This window comes from Callorhinchus milii, unplaced genomic scaffold (genome assembly GCF_018977255.1).
Source record: "Callorhinchus milii isolate IMCB2004 unplaced genomic scaffold, IMCB_Cmil_1.0 Scaffold10, whole genome shotgun sequence".
NCBI lineage: Eukaryota > Metazoa > Chordata > Chondrichthyes > Chimaeriformes > Callorhinchidae > Callorhinchus > Callorhinchus milii.
In genome coordinates this window covers 21,575,877-21,592,753 of record NW_024704751.1, presented here as the reverse complement: position 1 = coordinate 21,592,753, position 16,877 = coordinate 21,575,877, and the positions used below count along the sequence as shown (strand labels likewise).

General features: G+C 53.3%; 1 protein-coding gene across 19 annotated transcripts in view; it reads right to left on the bottom strand.

Moving 5' to 3' along the window:
• Positions 1–16,877, bottom strand: part of LOC103172292 (spidroin-1-like) — an 85,576-nt gene that overhangs the window by 55,697 nt on the left and 13,002 nt on the right. For 15 of the 19 annotated variants that reach the window (XM_042338883.1, XM_042338898.1, XM_042338882.1 and 12 more), the window contains one exon: positions 672–776. In XM_042338883.1, coding sequence (XP_042194817.1) covers positions 672–776 — 105 coding nt within the window. Of the gene's footprint in view, positions 1–671; positions 777–1,773; positions 1,840–6,080; positions 6,243–16,877 lie in introns of all 19 variants that reach the window. The other 4 variants (XM_042338890.1, XM_042338891.1, XM_042338895.1 and 1 more) reach the window with 3 other exon arrangements.

The window sequence follows — 16,877 nt, the reverse complement described above, 5'->3', positions numbered from 1 at the left end:
ACAACAACAACAACAAGATTGCATTTATAGAGCGCCTTTCACGTCGGGAGGATGTCCCAAGGCGCTGGACAGTTGGGTCGGGACCCGAGTAGGGGGGAATGGTCAGGGTGAGGGAAGGGAGGGAGGGAGCGAGGAGGGGGTAGAAAGTCGAGAGGCGAGGTGAAGGTACGGTTGAAGAGAACTGACCAAATAATAATTATTTTTTTAAGGGATTATTACCCCTGCAAAAACAATTCTCCAATCAATAAACAACCAGGTTCCTACTTACTGATAGGTAAACACAGGCGTGAGGAGTATGGAAACCGGTCCAACATTTCGCCTTCCGTGAATCGAACCCAGGTCCTCTCGCTTGCAAAGTAAGTGCTCTAACCACTGAGCTACAGGACTCCACAGCTCTGACAGCCCAGCTCTAGAATAGCCTATGTATTCCATACAACACTCTGTTGAGATGCTAAAGAATATGCCTTGAGCAGCGATCTTCTTCTGCAAGAAACTTAGTGAACAATTCTCTGGGGAAGGGTTGGCGTGGGCGACTGTAATTAGCCACCTCCCCCCCACTACCATAGTGAGTTTGTTACTAGGCCTCAATTAAGAAATACCTCGTCGCTACACTAGGAAGATGGGGTTGTTGTGCTGGAAGGATGAGATAAGATTGGCAATGGGCTTCTTACCTGCCGCCAAACCACTTGCTGCTATTCCTCCTGCGTTGGCTGCTAAGGTTCCTGCCCCAATTCCAGCAGCACTGAGCCCCAAAGGAACACCCACCACTCCAGCAACTGTGAGAGAGAGCGAGAGAGACAGACAAGGCTTGTAAAAGGGATAGACTGGGACAATAATCAATAATCAAGGGATAGATTGGGACAATCCATCAATAATCAATCGAGTGCAGCTCCCCTCACCCCCATTTACCTTAACTTTCCTCAATTGCAGTTTGGCCATCTGGAAACCCTCCACCACTGTCACAGCACTCAGGCCCGGGCACCACACCGTTACTAGTTATTTTTACAGGTTTTTTTTTGGGGGGGCGGCTGTTTGGGGGTTCTTTTCAGGGGCTGCTTTGTGCGGGGGTTGGGTGGGCCATCACAGGCTTCACGATTTCCTGTTGTCCCAGCTTAACGGTAATGGAAACATGTCTCTGGCTCTAATGTGCATATGTAGCGTCTGTTGGGAGTGTAGGAGTAACGTTGACTTTAGACTTAGCAACTCCATGTAATGGGATCAGATTGGCTTTACAATATAATACAAATTTGCATTTATATATCACCTTTCACGTCAGGAGGACGTCCCAAGGCGCTGTAGAGTTGAGGGGTTGCCCCCGAGGTGCGCGTTGGTTTGGGGGGGGGGGCAACGAGGAAGGCGTTTAGACGGACCTTAAAGGAGGTGAGGGAAGGGGTGAGGCTGAGGGACTGCGAGATGGAGTTCCAGAGAGTGGGGCAGACACGCTGACTGCTGATGGTGGGGTGCGTGGGGATGTGAAGCAGGCCGGTACCTGCTGAGCGGAGGGAGCGACCAGGTTAGTACTGTTTGTTGTCGAGTGAAAAGCTTGAATATCAACATCTAAATTCCCAAACAGCAATCAGAGGCAGTTATAGGTGAAGCTTGACATTTACAGCCACACTGGAATGTCACTTTTATCCCAATCACAAGGAACAGAGTCACTGCTCAATGGTGACTCGAGAACAACCAGGAATACAAGTTACATCTCAGTCTCTGTGCTGTATTCTTTACAACGATTTAAGATTCTTTAGTCACTGACAAAAGCCTTTTTAATACCGTAGCCAGTCGCAGCCCCTAATGTCCCGACCACAGCACTGCCAGCAGCTGAGAGTCCAGCCGCTCCTTCAGGGGGAGAAAGAAGAAAAAAAGTTGATTCATTACTGATCATCGAGTATTACAGCACAGAAAGAGGCCATTCAGCCCATCAAGCCTGTGCCGACTCTTTGAAGAGCTGCCCATCAGTCCCACTCTATCCCTGCAAATCTCAGTCAATTACTCCCAGTGCCACGTGCTGGTGTGAACAGGAACAGCAAGATAAAGCAGGTTAGTGAGTGGCACGGGAAATGGTGCAGGACAGAGGGCTTCAGATTCCTGGGGCTTTGGGGACCAGTTCTGGGGAAGGAGGGACCCGTACAAGACACCTGAACACTGCAGAGAAGTGTGAGGTGATGTGTTTTGGGTGGAAGAATGAGGAGTGTCAATTCACTTTACAGTCTATTCTGTGAAATGCTTTGAGACGTCTAGAAGATGTGATATATATCAAATGTAAGAATTACTATTATTATAAAGCCAAGGATCCCATATAGTTTTTTATGTGAAGCCCCAAGTCTCTCTGCTCCTGTACGCCATTTAAAACTCCTCTCTCCTCAAAACAGTCCCGTTGACTTCGTTCCTCCGGGTCTGGCCTCCTCCTCGTCCCCCGAGTCCTCCGCTCCACCCTCGGCGGCCGTGCCTTCAGCCACTATGCCCCGAGGCTCTGGAACTCCCTTCCTCACTGCCTTCGTCTCGTTCCCTCCATTCCCATTTTCAGGTCTCTGCTGAAGACCTTTCGTTTCGACCGCACCTTTGGTCACCTTCCCCCCACTCACCCTGGCCCCTCCCCCTGCCCACCTGGCCCCTTACCCTGGCTTTTCCCCCTCCACCCTCCCGTCTCCCCCTCCCCCTGGCTCCTCCCCCTCCCCTGGCTTGGTCCCGGGATCCGTTACTGTAAAGCGCTCTGAGACGCTGTCCGGCGTGGAGGGCGCTATATAAATCCAAGTTGTTGTTGTTGCATTATTTATTCTATATTGCCTCTCCTCATTCTTCCACCCAAAACACATCACCTCACACTTCTCTGCAGTGTTCAGGTGTCTTGTACAGGTCCCTCCTTCCCCAGAACTGGTACCAAAGCCCCAGGAATCTGAAGCCCTCTGTCCTGCACCATTTCCCGTGCCACTCACTAACCTGCTTTATCTTGCTGTTCCTGTTCACACCAGCACGTGGCACTGGGAGTAATCCAGAGATTATACCTTTGAGGTTCTGCTCTTTAGTTTCGTCCTGAGCTCCTGAAACTCTGTCTGTAGGAGCTCAACCCTTTTCATTTCCACAATATTGGTTACAACATGGAACACGACTTCTGGCTGTTCCCCTCCCAACACAGAAAGTTCCACACCCGCTCCGCATCCTCCACCCTGGCACCAGGGAGGCAACACACCATGTGAGGCAACACACCATGTGAGGCAACACACCATGTGAGACTCATGACTACAGATGCAGAAACTCCTGTCTATCCCCCTAACTGTTGAATCCCCAATGACAATAGCATTGCTCCGCTTCCCTGTGGAGTTGTTTGCCCCACTCTGCCGTGGACTTGCCTAAGATTGCCCTCCCCCGAGGGGTCGTCACCCTCACAGTATTCAGCACAGAAATCCTGTTTGTGAGTGCCACACTCCCGGGGGATCTCTGCACTGCCTGTCTCTGCTTCCGACCAATGCCGGGTGGTCACCCACTCACTCTCCTCCTGAACTCCCTGTGGCCGTGGGGTGATCACCTCCTGAAACGTACGATCCATAAAGGCTTCAGCTTCCCGTATGCACTGCAGTGACACCAGCCTCTCCTCAAATTCAGAAACCCTGAGCTCAAGCTCGAGCAGCCGGAGACACTTTCTGCACACGTGGTTGTCCAGTACAAGCGAAGGACAGTCACTAGTTGGTCATTTGACACCCAACAAGCAGAAGCTGCTGCCCTCTCTGCAAACCAATCACAGTGGATTCCAGGCACTGGATGTACAAACACAGGACCATGATTCCACACTTGGATACAATCACTACACTTGACAGCAATTCCCTGTGAAGCACTTTGAGACGGGCGCAGGATCAAATGCAATAATTTATCTCAAACAGAACGTAAGCTGCCAACTCCATTTGCGTGATGCTGCCCTGAAACATCTTCAAGATGTCTCAAATCGCTTCAGAGAATATGTTGTGAAGTGAATTGACTGTATATTTTGTGGGTGAAACGTGGCAACCAATTGTACACAGCAGTGTCCCACAAACAGTCGTGGATTAACTGACCAAATTATTTTTTTAAGGGATTAACATAACATGTAGGAGCAGGAGTAGCCCATTCGACCCTGCCCCGCCATTCAATCATGGATGATCTTCTAATCTAACTCCAGCTCATAACCTGACGCTGCCTTATTCCCACATCCCTTAATCCCTTTTGCAATAAGAAATCTATCTCTCTCAGTCTTGAATATGTTCAAGGACTGAGCGTCAACAGCCCTTTGGCGTAGTGATTTCCATACATTCACCGCCCTTTGAGTGAAGAAGTTCTTCCTCAACTCAGTGCGAAAGGGCTGCCTCTGATTTTAAGGTTGTGACCCCTAGTTTTAGTTTCTCCAACCGGGGAAACAATCTCCCACTATCTACTCTATCATTGCCCTTTGATGATCTTATAGGTTTCTATAAGATCCCCTCTAATTCTTCTATATTCTAGAGAATATAGGCCCAAATTGGTCAGCCTATCCTCGTAACTCATCCCCTTCATCCCTGGTACTAACCTAGTAAATCTACGCTGCACCCCTCCAAGGCAAGTACATCCTTCCTTAAATGAGGAGACCAAAACTGCACACAGTATTCCAGGTGTGGTCTCACCAGGGCCCTATACAGTTGCAGCAAGACTTCCCTACTCTTATACTCTAATCCTTTCATAATGAATGCTAACATACCGTTCGCCTTCCTAATTGCTGCTGCACCTGCAGACTAACTTTCTGTGATTGGTGTACAAGGACACTCAAGTCCCTCTGGACGCTAACACATTCCAATCTCTCCCTTTTAAAAAATAACCCACTCTACTGTTTTTGCTACCAGGTGGATGACTTCGCACTTCCCTACATTATACTTCATCTGCCACCTACCTGCCCAGTCACCTAACCTATCTATGTCTCGCTGCATTTTTTAATGTCGTCCTCTGTGTTGACACTTCCTCCTAGTTTTGTGTCATCCGCGAATTTAGATATATTAACTTTGATGTCCTCATCTAAATCGTTGATGTAGATGGTAAATAGCTGAGGCCCAAGGACTGATCCACTGGTCACATCCCACCAATCTGATAAGGACCCGTTTATCCTACTCTTTGTTTCCTACCCGTTAACCATTCCCCAATCCACAGTAATATGCTCCCCCCAATTCCATGGGCCCTTATCTTTTGGACTAACCTTTTATGCGGCACCTTATCGAATGCCTTCGGGAAGTCCAAATAGACCACATCCACTGATTCACCCTTATCGAGTTTACTGGAAATGTCCTCAAAAAACTCTATGAGATTTGTCAAACATGACTTCCCTTTTGTAAAGCCATGTTGACTTGGCCTAATTATATTGTGCCCTAAATACCGTACTACCACATCCTTAATCAATGATTCTAAAATTTTTCCTATCACTGATGTGAGACTAAGTGGCCTATAGTTCCCCATCTTTTCCTTTCCACCTTTTTTAAATAGTGTTGTGACATTTGCGATCTTCCAATCCATGGGGACTGTTCCAGAATCCAAGGAATTTTGGAAGATCAGACATAAGGCCTCCACTATCTCATAAGTTCCCTCTTTTAAAACCCTGGGATGCAAACCATCCGGACCAGGGGATTTGTCACTTTTTAGTGCTAACAGTTTCCCAGCACCAATTCTCCACAAATAATTATTACCCCTGCAAAAACAATTTGCTTATCAACGAACAACCAGGTTCCTACTTACTGCTAGGTAATCACAGGCATGTGGAGTAAGGAAACCTGCCCAATGTTTCGCCTTCCATGAATCAAACCCATGTCCTTTCGCTTGCAAGGTGAGTGCTCTAACCACTGAGCTACAGGACTCCACAGCTTGACAGCCCAGCTCTTGAATAGCCTATGTATTCCATAAAACACTGTTGAGATGCTAAAGAATATGCTTTGAACAGTCAATCTTCCTCTGGAAAAAATTAGTGAACAATTCTCTGGGGAAGGGATGGGCGACCAAAATTACCCCTTATTCCCCAAGGTAGGTTTGTTACCAGGACTCAATTACGGTTTGTTGTGCTGGAAGGATAAGATGGGCAATTGGCTTTTTACCTGCAGACTGTAGGGCAGCCACCATACCACCTGCTGCTATTCCTCCTCCATTGGCTATGGCAGCCGCTGACATGGCTTTTGCTGCTACAGTTCCTGCTCCAATTCCAGCACCAGTGAAGCCAGCAGCACTGAGCACCACTGGAGCAGCCATCACTGCAGCAACTGTGTGAGAGAGAGAGAAAGAATGAGAGAGAGGAGAGCAGAAAGAAGCAAGAGTAGAGAGTGAATGAGTGAGAGAGGAGAGACAAGGCTTGCAAAAGGGATAGACTGGGACAATAATCCAAAATACTCTTATATTTGATACAGGGCCTTTCACATCAAGACATCTCAGGTACTTAACAGGATATTCTAAAGTGCAATGACAGTGCTTTGTAGGTAAACACGGCAGCCATGAGAACTTTAACTCCCCAAGCACTGCCCTGGAGTGCGGCTCCACTCACTCCCATTTACTTGCACTTTCCCTATGTCCTTGTAGTTTCCCTGCTAGAATCAATATACTATTGCTTAAAGTATTATTTTACAATACAAATTCACACTTGCGTAGCGCCTTTCACGTCAGGAGGACTTCCCAAGGTGCTGGACAGTCAGGGATTTAGACCCGAGCTGGGGGTCGAGATGAGGACGGCAGGGGCGTGGCTGAAAGTTCGGTTGAAGAATCCTTTGAGACGCGCCTTGAAGGAGGCGAGGGCGGGAGCATGGTGAAGGGAATGTGGGATGGAGTTCCATAGGCTGGGAGTAGAAAGGCTGAAGGCACGACCGTCGATGGTGGGTCGGGCCAGCCGGGGGATGCGGAGCCGGCCACAGCCTGCTGAGTGGAGGGAGCGGACAGGTTGATATGGGGTCAGCAGGTCGCAGAGGTAGGGAGGGGCAAGGCCGTGGAGAGCCTTGAAGGCGAGGACGTTGAACTCTATTTTCTGGGGGATGGGGAGCCAGTGGAGCCGGGCGAGGGTAGGGGCGATGGGGTCCCAGAGCCAGTGTGGAAGAGAACATGAGCTGCAGAGTTCTGGATGATCTGCTGCTTGTGTTGAGAAGGCTGATAAGCGTATGGAACCACTGCTGTTTTTGATCTATATAAATGACCTGGACTTGGGTATAGGGAGTACCATTTCCAAATTTGCAGATGATACTAAGCTGGAAAAATAGTAAACAGTGAGGAGGATAGTAACAGACTGCAAATGGACATACAGACATGTTGTAGATGAAGTTTAATGTGGAGAAATGCAAAGTGATGCCCTTTGGAAGGAAAAATGAGGAGAGGCAATATAAGCTGATGGTACAATCTTAAAGGGGGTGAAGAACTAGGAGACCTGGGGGTTCATATAAGTAAATCTTTGCAGGTGGCAGGACAGGGAGATAAAGCTGTTAAAAAAAGCATCCGGGATACTCGGCTTTATAAATAGGGGCACAGAGTACACAAGTCAGGAAGTTATGATGAACCTTTATAAAAACACTGGTTAGGCCTCGGCTAAAGACGGTGTTCAGTTTTGGGCCACACCTCAAAGAATGTCAAGTCATTGGAGAGGGTGCAAAGGAGATTTACCAGTATGGTACCAGGAAAGCAGCGTCCTGCAAAGTTCCTCAGGGCTCTGTCCTTGGTGCCCTCCTTTTCAATATCTATAATCTTCCTCTTGGTGACATCATCCAGAGACATGAGATCAATTTCCACATGTATGCGGGTGACACCCAACTCTAACTCTCTGTCTCCAACCTTGACACCAGGAGCATTGTTGTCCTGACAGAATGTCTGTCAGACATCAAGCCCTGGATGAGAGCTGGCTTTCTACAGTTGAACGTCAACAAGTCCAAGGTCCTCATGATTGGCTCCCGTTAGTGCCTCCTCACCTCAGGCACTGACAGCATCACCATCCAAGGATACACACTCCGCCTTACTAAGCCAGTCTGGAATTTTAGCATCTTGTTTGACCCTCAATTATCCTTTCTGCCACACATCAATGCCGTGACCCCCTTTGTCTCCTCCACCTCCGCAAAATCACGCAGCTCTGCCACTGTCTCACACTGCAACAACAACAAGATTGCATTTATAGAGCGCCTTTCACGTCGGGAGGAAGCGAGGCAAAGGCACTGGGGGATAGAGTTCCAGAGCCTCGGGGCTGAGAGGCTGAAGGCCCGACCACCGATGGTAGGGCGGTTGGGGCGGGGGATGTGGAGCAGACCGGAGCCAGAGGAACGGAGGGTACGGGCAGGGAAGTAGGGGGATAGTAGGTCGGAGAGGTAGGAGGGAGCGAGGCCATGAATGGCCTTGTAGGTGAGGATGAGGATCTTGAATTCGATCCTCTGTGGGATGGGGAGCCAGTGGGGGGGAGCGAGGGCGAGGGTGAGGGTGGGAGTGATGTGGTCGCGGTGTCTGGTGTGGGACAGTACATGAGCTGCAGAGGTTTGAATGACCTGCAGTGTGGAGGGAGGGCCGGGAAGGCCGACGAGGAGAGAGTTCCCATAGTCCAGCCTTGAGGTGATAAAGGTGTGGACCAGAGTTTCAGCCGCGTGAGGGGTGAGGTAGTGCCGTAGTCTGGCGATGTTCCGGAGGTGATGGAAGGCGGTGCCAGTTGTGGCGCGGATATGAGGGAGAAAGGACAGCTCAGGGTCGAACAGAACACCGAGGTTCCTGATGGCTTTGAGAGGTGGAGAGTGCGGCCTTGGATGCTGATGCTGTCAGCGCCTGAGGTGCGGAGGCGCTGACGTGAGCCAATCAGGAGGGCCTCAGTTTTACGCACGTTGAGCTGAAGAAAGTTGTCTCTCGTCCAGGACTCGATGTCGGACAGACAGCTGTCAGGACATCGGGGGTCGTGGAGTTGAAGGTAGAGGAGGAAAGGTAGAGTTGGGTGTCATCCGCATACATTAAGTTAACCCCATGTCTGCGGATGATGTCACCAAGGGGGAGCATATAGAGGGTGAAGAGGAGGGGACTGAGGACAGAGCCTTGAGGGACACCACACGAGACAGTGCGGGGGCCGGAGGAAAAGCCACACTGCAGGCCACCGAGACCCTCATACATGCATTCATTACATTCAGGCGCCCTGCCCCGCCCTGCCCCCGCCGTGCCCCGCCCGCCCTGCCCCCACCCCCGCCCCCACCCCGCCCTGCCCCCGCCCTGCCCCACCCCTGCCCCCACCCCGCCCTGCCCCCGCCCCGCCCTGCCCGCCTGGGCCAACGACCCCAACCACCTGTGTAACGTCACTTCCTCGCGCCATTTTTCAACCCCCCCCACATTCTCCTTTAGTCTCCTCCTCCTTTACTCCTGTTCACCCCCACCCCCGCCCCGCCCCGCCCCTGCCCCCACCCCCGCCCTGCCCCGCCCCGCCCTGCCCCCGCCCTGCCCCCCCCCCCCCGCCCTGCCCCCGCCCGCTGCCCCCGCCCTGCCCCCGCCCTGCCCCCGCCCTGCCCCGCCCCGCCCCCCCACCCCCGCCCTGCCCCCGCCCCGCCCCGCCTGCCCCCCCGCCCCCGCCCCCGCCCCGCCCTGCCCCCACCCCGCCCTGCCCCACCCCCGCCCTGCCCCACCCCCGCCCCACCCCGCCCTGCCCCGCCCTGCCCCGCCCCGCCCTGCCCCGCCCCACCCTGCCCCCGCCCCGCCCTGCCCCCACCCCGCCCTGCCCCCCCGCCCGCCCCCGCCCCGCCCTGCCCCCACCCCCGCCCTGCCCCCGCCCCGCCCTGCCCCCGCCCCGCCCTGCCCCCACCCCCGCCCTGCCCCGCCCTGCCCCTGCCCGCCCTGCCCCCGCCCCGCCCTGCCCCACCCCCGCCCTGCCCCACCCCCGCCCTGCCCCCGCCCTGCCCCCGCCCTGCCCCCGCCCCACCCTGCCCCGCCCCACCCTGCCCCCGCCCCGCCCCCCCCGCCTGCCCCCTCCTCGCCCCTCCCCGCCCCGCCCTGCCCCATCCCCGCCCTGCCCCCACCCCGCCCCGCCCACCCCCGCCCCGCCCCGCCCCGCCCTGCCCCCACCCGCCCTGTTTCTGAACGCGTTGACTTCAAGATCCTCTCTCTCATTTTCAAATCCCTTCATCATGCCGTCGCACCTCTCTACCTTCCCCCACTGCCTCCTGTTCATTCCTCGCTCCCTCTCCTCCACCATTGGCAGACATGCTTTCAGTCACTACGCCCCTAATCCTTGGAATTCTGTTCCATAATCCCTCTGCCTTGCTCGCTCCATCGCCACTTTCAAATCCCGCCTAAAGACCTTTCTGATTGTGTTTACGGACACCTCCCGCCTACCTCTCCTGCCTGGCTCGGGTTCAGACTCCGCCACTGTTAAGAGCTCCGGGATGCTATATGAATATAAAATTACATTTGTATAGTGCGTTTCATGGCGGAAGGACGTCCCAAAGCGCTGACCACTTAGGGATTTGTACCCGAGCTGGGGGTCACAATCGGGGAGGGTGGCCGAATGCTCGGCCGAAGAGGAGGGTTTTGAGACATGCCTTTAAGGAGGCAAAGGGAATGTGGGATGGAGTTCCATAGGGTGAGGGCAGAAAGGCTGATGGTGGGGCGGTCCGGGCAGGGGGCTTCGAGAAAGCCAGAGCCTGTTGAACGAAGGGAGTGTACAGGTTGATATGGGGTCAGCAGGTTGCAGAGGTAGGGAGGGGAAAGGCCGTGGAGGGCCTTGAAGGCGAGGACGAAGATTTTGAACTCTTTCCTCTTGGGGATGGGGAGCCAGTGATCGGGTGGGGGTTATGGAGTCACGGAGCCTGGTGCGGAAGAGGATACACGCTGCAGAGTTTTGGATGATCTGCAGCTTGTGTAAGGAAGAGTTGGGAAGGCTGACAAGTAGGGAGTTGGCGTAGTCGAGCCTGGAATGATGAATGCGTGGATGAGGGTTTCGGGAGCCTGAGGGGTGAGATAATGGTGGAGCCGCACAATGTTGTTGTTTGTATTATTCTATGTAATATTTATATATTTGCTCTATATGCATAAATATATTGTTTAGATATTTTATTATTTGTAATACTTAATATTTGTAATATTTGATGTTTATAACATCATATTTACACTATTTAATATACAGTGTGCAAAAGTAATCACAAGGTGTAATGTCTGAGGTGAGGCAGGTGTTGTGAACTGAGGTGTTGGGGGGGGGGGCTGGTGTTGGAGGGGGGGGGGCTGGTGTTGGAGGGGGGGGCTGGTGTTGGAGGGGGGGCTGGTGTTGGAGGGGGGGGGGCTGGTGTTGGAGGGGGGGGGCTGGTGTTGGAGGGGGGGGGCTGGTGTTGGAGGGGGGGGGCTGGTGTTGGAGGGGGGGGGCTGGTGTTGGAGGGGGGGGGGCTGGTGTTGGAGGGGGGGGGGTGGTGTTGGGGGGGGGGGCTGGTGTTGGAGGGGGGGGGCTGGTGTTGAGGGGGGGGGGGCTGGTGTTGGAGGGGGGGGGGCTGGTGTTGGAGGGGGGGGCTGGTGTTGGAGGGGGGGGGGCTGGTGTTGGAGGGGGGGGGGCTGGTGTTGGAGGGGGGGGGGGGCTGGTGTTGGAGGGGGGGGGCTGGTGTTGGAGGGGGGGGGGCTGGTGTTGGAGGGGGGGGGCTGGTGTTGGAGGGGGGTGGCTGGGGGGGGGGCTGGTGTTGGAGGGGGGGGGCTGGTGTTGGAGGGGGGGGCTGGTGTTGGAGGGGGGGGGCTGGTGTTGGAGGGGGGGGGCTGGTGTTGGAGGGGGGGGGCTGGTGTTGGGGGGGGGGCTGGTGTTGGAGGGGGGGGGGCTGGTGTTGGAGGGGGGGGGCTGGTGTTGGAGGGGGGGGGGCTGGTGTTGGAGGGGGGGGGGGCTGGTGTTGGAGGGGGGGGGGCTGGTGTTGGAGGGGGGGGGGGGCTGGTGTTGGAGGGGGGGGGGGCTGGTGTTGGAGGGGGGGGGGCTGGTGTTGGAGGGGGGGTGGCTGGTGTTGGAGGGGGGGGGGCTGGTGTTGGAGGGGGGGGGGCTGGTGTTGGAGGGGGGGGGGCTGGTGTTGGAGGGGGGGGCTGGTGTTGGAGTGGAGGGGGGGGCTGGTGTTGGAGGGGGGGGGGGCTGGTGTTGGAGGGGGGCGGGGGCTGGTGGCGGTGGTGTTGAACCCGGAGCCGGTGATGTTGGAAGTGGTGTTGGAGACGCTGTTGGAGTTGGAGCAGTGGAGCGCCAGTGCCGCACCAGCGCCAGATCCAACGCCAAATCCAACGCCAGCCGATAAGTCTTCAGCTGCAGTTTGAACGCGGGATAGAGTGAGCGAGTTGGAGTGATTCCAGGATGAAAATAGTCAACTCTTTAATAATAATAACATAATAATAATTAATAAAAAACTGATTAATTAATAATACTGTTTATGTGGATGATGATACAAAGTTATACAATCTTGACTGGAAACAACCTCCATTTAATAACATCTTGGTTGATGTCATTGTTATTGGAGATTAACTGTACCCAGAGGGTAAGTAATGTCTTATTAATATTTAGGTTTAATAATTGCAAACAAGCAGATGGGGAGAAAGGAGCAAGATAACAGAATAAAATGTTTTATTTTGGCTGATACAAATCGATTGCTCTGCTGCTTATCAGATGAGTTGAAAGTCTTTTCATTGTTCCCAGGATCCAGAAATTGGTTATCTACAGCTCTGTGGACTGCAGGAGGAGCAGGTAGGATATTCACAGCACAGAAGGCCACTCAGCCCGCCTTACCCGCACTGTCCCCCCCCAAAGTGACTGTTGGCAACGCCACCATGGCACAGCAGTCCACGCGATACCTGTTTGCTCCCGGATTAACTAGCTCCCTTGAGGTCTCTACACCACGCCTTTATAGATCGTACGAGTGTTATATCCACTTACTCTGATTGTAAGATTGAGAAAAACACAGAGAAAGTTGGCACAAAGATATGGCGTTTTTATCTAAATGAATATTTGTCCTTATCCAGATGTAGGGAAAAGAAAATTTTTCTAATCTTGACCCTCAGCATTAGAATTAACAACAAAAAAATTACATTTGTAGAGAGCCTTTCATGTCCGGAGGGCGTCTGAAGACTCTGGACAATCAGAGCTTCAGACCTGAGCTGGGGGGCGGGATTGGGAGGGTGGAGGGCCGGGGGGGGAAGGAGTTGAACAAAGGCATGATCAAAAAGGAGGGTCTTGAGATGGGTCCTTTCAACTGGGGTTTGGCCGACCACTGTTCCTGCCAGTCACATATCATTGTTGGCAGATTAACACATTTTATTCCCTTAGGGATGTTAACTGAAGAATACTTTCAAAAAGTATCTTTTTCAGTGAAATATTCATGTAATGGGGAATCGCTTTATAAACCTGCAATAGCTATTGCCTGGCTCACTCAGTGGGAGCACTTTCACTTCATGAGTCAGAAGGCTCTGGAGGCACGGGAGGCATGGCTCTGTTTAGCTGATAATCTCAGACCTCGAACCAAAAGACCAAAGTTGAATCTCTACCAGTTGTGTTGCAGCTGTTTCTCGTATCGTTGCAGTTCCTTGTGCTTCTCTCACTTTTTGCCTTTTATGATGTTCCTGGTATCTTGAGGTCGAGTGGTTTAAGTCGCAAAATGTGGGGTACCCGTTCTGCCTTCCTCCAGGAGCGGAAACCGTAGGTTCTCTGACTCGAGCCGAAAACTCAGATGAGCAACTCTGACTGAACACAGTGTAGCTTAGCGACACCTCTATTATAATTGTCTTTTTGTTAAACATCAGGATGGTCCGTACGTTCTCACCCACCTGAGAGCTGTTTTCAGGCTGGTTTAAACAAGCTTGGCCTTGAGTATGTGACCCATCAGCTGATTCTAACTAAAACAATGTAGGAGATTAACAACAAAATTACATTTGTAAAGCGCCTTTCATGTCGGGAGGACGTCCCAAGTCACTGGACAATCAATGTTTCGTACCCGAGCCGGAAGTCAAGATCGGGGAGGGTGGAGGGCAGGGAGGAAGGAGGGTGACCAAGGCACGGTCGAAGAGGAGGGTCTTGAGATGAGTCTTGAAGGGGGCAAGGGAGGGGGTGAGGCGGGGGGGACTGCGGGATGGAGTTTCAAATGGTGGGGGTAGAGTTGCAGAAGGTCCACCCGCTAATGGTGGGGTGGGCAACGTGTGGGCGTGGAGCAGGCTGGAGCCCGCTGAGCGGAGGGAGTAGGCAAGTTGGTAGGGCATCAGAAGGTGGCAGAGATAGAGGGGAGCAAGTCCATCAAGGGCTTTGAAGGTGAGGACCACAATTTTGAACTGAATCCTCTGTGTGATAGGAAGCCAGTGGAGTCGAGTGAGGATGGGAGTGATAAAGTCGCTGGAGAGGACACGGGCTGCAGAGTTCTGGATAATCTGCAGCCTATGGAGGGAGTAGTTGGGGAGGCCGACAAGCAGGGAGTTTGAAATTCAAGCCTGAATGTAATGAATGCATGTATGAGGGTCTCGGTGGCCTGCAGTGTGGCTTTTCCTCCGGCCCCCGCACTGTCTCGTGTGGTGTCCCTCAAGGCTCTGTCCTCAGTCCCCTCCTCTTCACCCTCTACATGCTCCCCCTTGGTGACATCATCCGCAGACATGGGGTTAACTTAATGTATGCGGATGACACCCAACTCTACCTTTCCTCCTCTACCTTCAACTCCACGACCCCCGATGTCCTGACAGCTGTCTGTCCGACATCGAGTCCTGGACGAGAGACAACTTTCTTCAGCTCAACGTGCGTAAAACTGAGGCCCTCCTGATTGGCTCCGTCAGCGCCTCCACACCTCAGGCGCTGACAGCATCAGCATCCAAGGCCGCACTCTCCACCTCTCAAAGCCATCAGGAACCTCGGTGTTCTGTTCGACCCTGAGCTGTCCTTTCTCCCTCATATCCGCGCCACAACTGGCACCGCCTTCCATCACCTCCGGAACATCGCCAGACTACGGCACTACCTCACCCCTCACGCGGCTGAAACTCTGGTCCACACCTTTATCACCTCAAGGCTGGACTATGGGAACTCTCTCCTCGCCGGCCTTCCCAGCCCTCCCTCCACACTGCAGGTCATTCAAAACTCTGCAGCTCGTGTACTGTCCCGCACCAGACACCGCGCCCACATCACTCCCACCCTCGCCCTCGCTCCCCCCCACTGGCTCCCCATCCCACAGAGGATCGAATTCAAGATCCTCATCCTCACCTACAAGGCCATTCATGGCCTCGCTCCCTCCTACCTCTCCGACCTACTATCCCCCTACTTCCCTGCCCGTACCCTCCGTTCCTCTGGCTCCGGTCTGCTCCACATCCCCCGCCCCAACCGCCCTACCATCGGTGGTCGGGCCTTCAGTCTCTCAGCCCCGAGGCTCTGGAACTCTATCCCCCAGTGCCTTTGCCTCGCTTCCTCCCGACGTGAAAGGCGCTCTATAAATGCAATCTTGTTGTTGTTGCAGTGTGAGACAGTGGCAGAGCTGCGTGATTTTGCGGAGGTGGAGGAGACAAAGGGGGTCACGGCATTGATGTGTGGCAGAAAGGATAATTGAGGGTCAAACAAGATGCTAAAAGTTCCAGACTGGCTTAGTAAGGCGGAGTGTGTATCCTTGGATGGTGATGCTGTCAGTGCCTGAGGTGAGGAGGCACTAACGGGAGCCAATCATGAGGACCTTGGACTTGTTGACGTTCAACTGTAGAAAGCCAGCTCTCATCCAGGGCTTGATGTCTGACAGACATTCTGTCAGGACAACAATGCTCCTGGTGTCAAGGTTGGAGACAGAGAGTTAGAGTTGGGTGTCACCCGCATACATGTGGAAATTGATCTCATGTCTCTGGATGATGTCACCAAGAGGAAGATTATAGATATTGAAAAGGAGGGCACCAAGGACAGAGCCCTGAGGAACTTTGCAGGACGCTGCTTTCCTGGTACCATACTGGTAAATCTCCTTTGCACCCTCTCCAATGACTTGACATTCTTTGAGGTGTGGCCCAAAACTGAACACCGTCTTTAGCCGAGGCCTAACCAGTGTTTTTATAAAGGTTCATCATAACTTCCTGACTTGTGTACTCTGTGCCCCTATTTATAAAGCCGAGTATCCCGGATGCTTTTTTTAACAGCTTTATCTCCCTGTCCTGCCACCTGCAAAGATTTCTTATATGAACCCCAGGTCTCCTAGTTCTTCACCCCCTTTAAGATTGTACCATCAGCTTATATTGCCTCTCCTCATTTTTCCTTCCAAAGGGCATCACTTTGCATTTCTCCACATTAAACTTCATCTACAACAGTCTGTATGTCCATTTGCAGTCTGTTACTATCCTCCTCACTGTTTACTATTTTTCCAGCTTAGTATCATCTGCAAATTTGGAAATGGTACTCCCTATACCCAAGTCCAGGTCATTTATATAGATCAAAAACAGCAGTGGTTCCATACGCTTATCAGCCTTCTCAACACAAGCAGCAGATCATCCAGAACTCTGCAGCTCATGTTCTCTTCCACACTGGCTCTGGGACCCCATCGCCCCTACCCTCGCCCGGCTCCACTGGCTCCCCATCCCCCAGAAAATAGAGTTCAACGTCCTCGCCTTCAAGGCTCTCCACGGCCTTGCCCCTCCCTACCTCTGCGACCTGCTGACCCCATATCAACCTGTCCGCTCCCTCCACTCAGCAGGCTGTGGCCGGCTCCGCATCCCCGGCTGGCCCGACCCACCATCGACGGTCGTGCCTTCAGCCTTTCTACTCCCAGCCTATGGAACTCCATCCCACATTCCCTTCACCATGCTCCCGCCCTCGCCTCCTTCAAGGCGCGTCTCAAAGGATTCTTTCAACCGAACTTTCAGCCACGCCCCTGCCGTCCTCATCTCGACCCCAGCTCGGGTCTAAATCCCTGACTGTCCAGCACCTTGGGAAGTCCTCCTGACGTGAAAGGCGCTACGCAAGT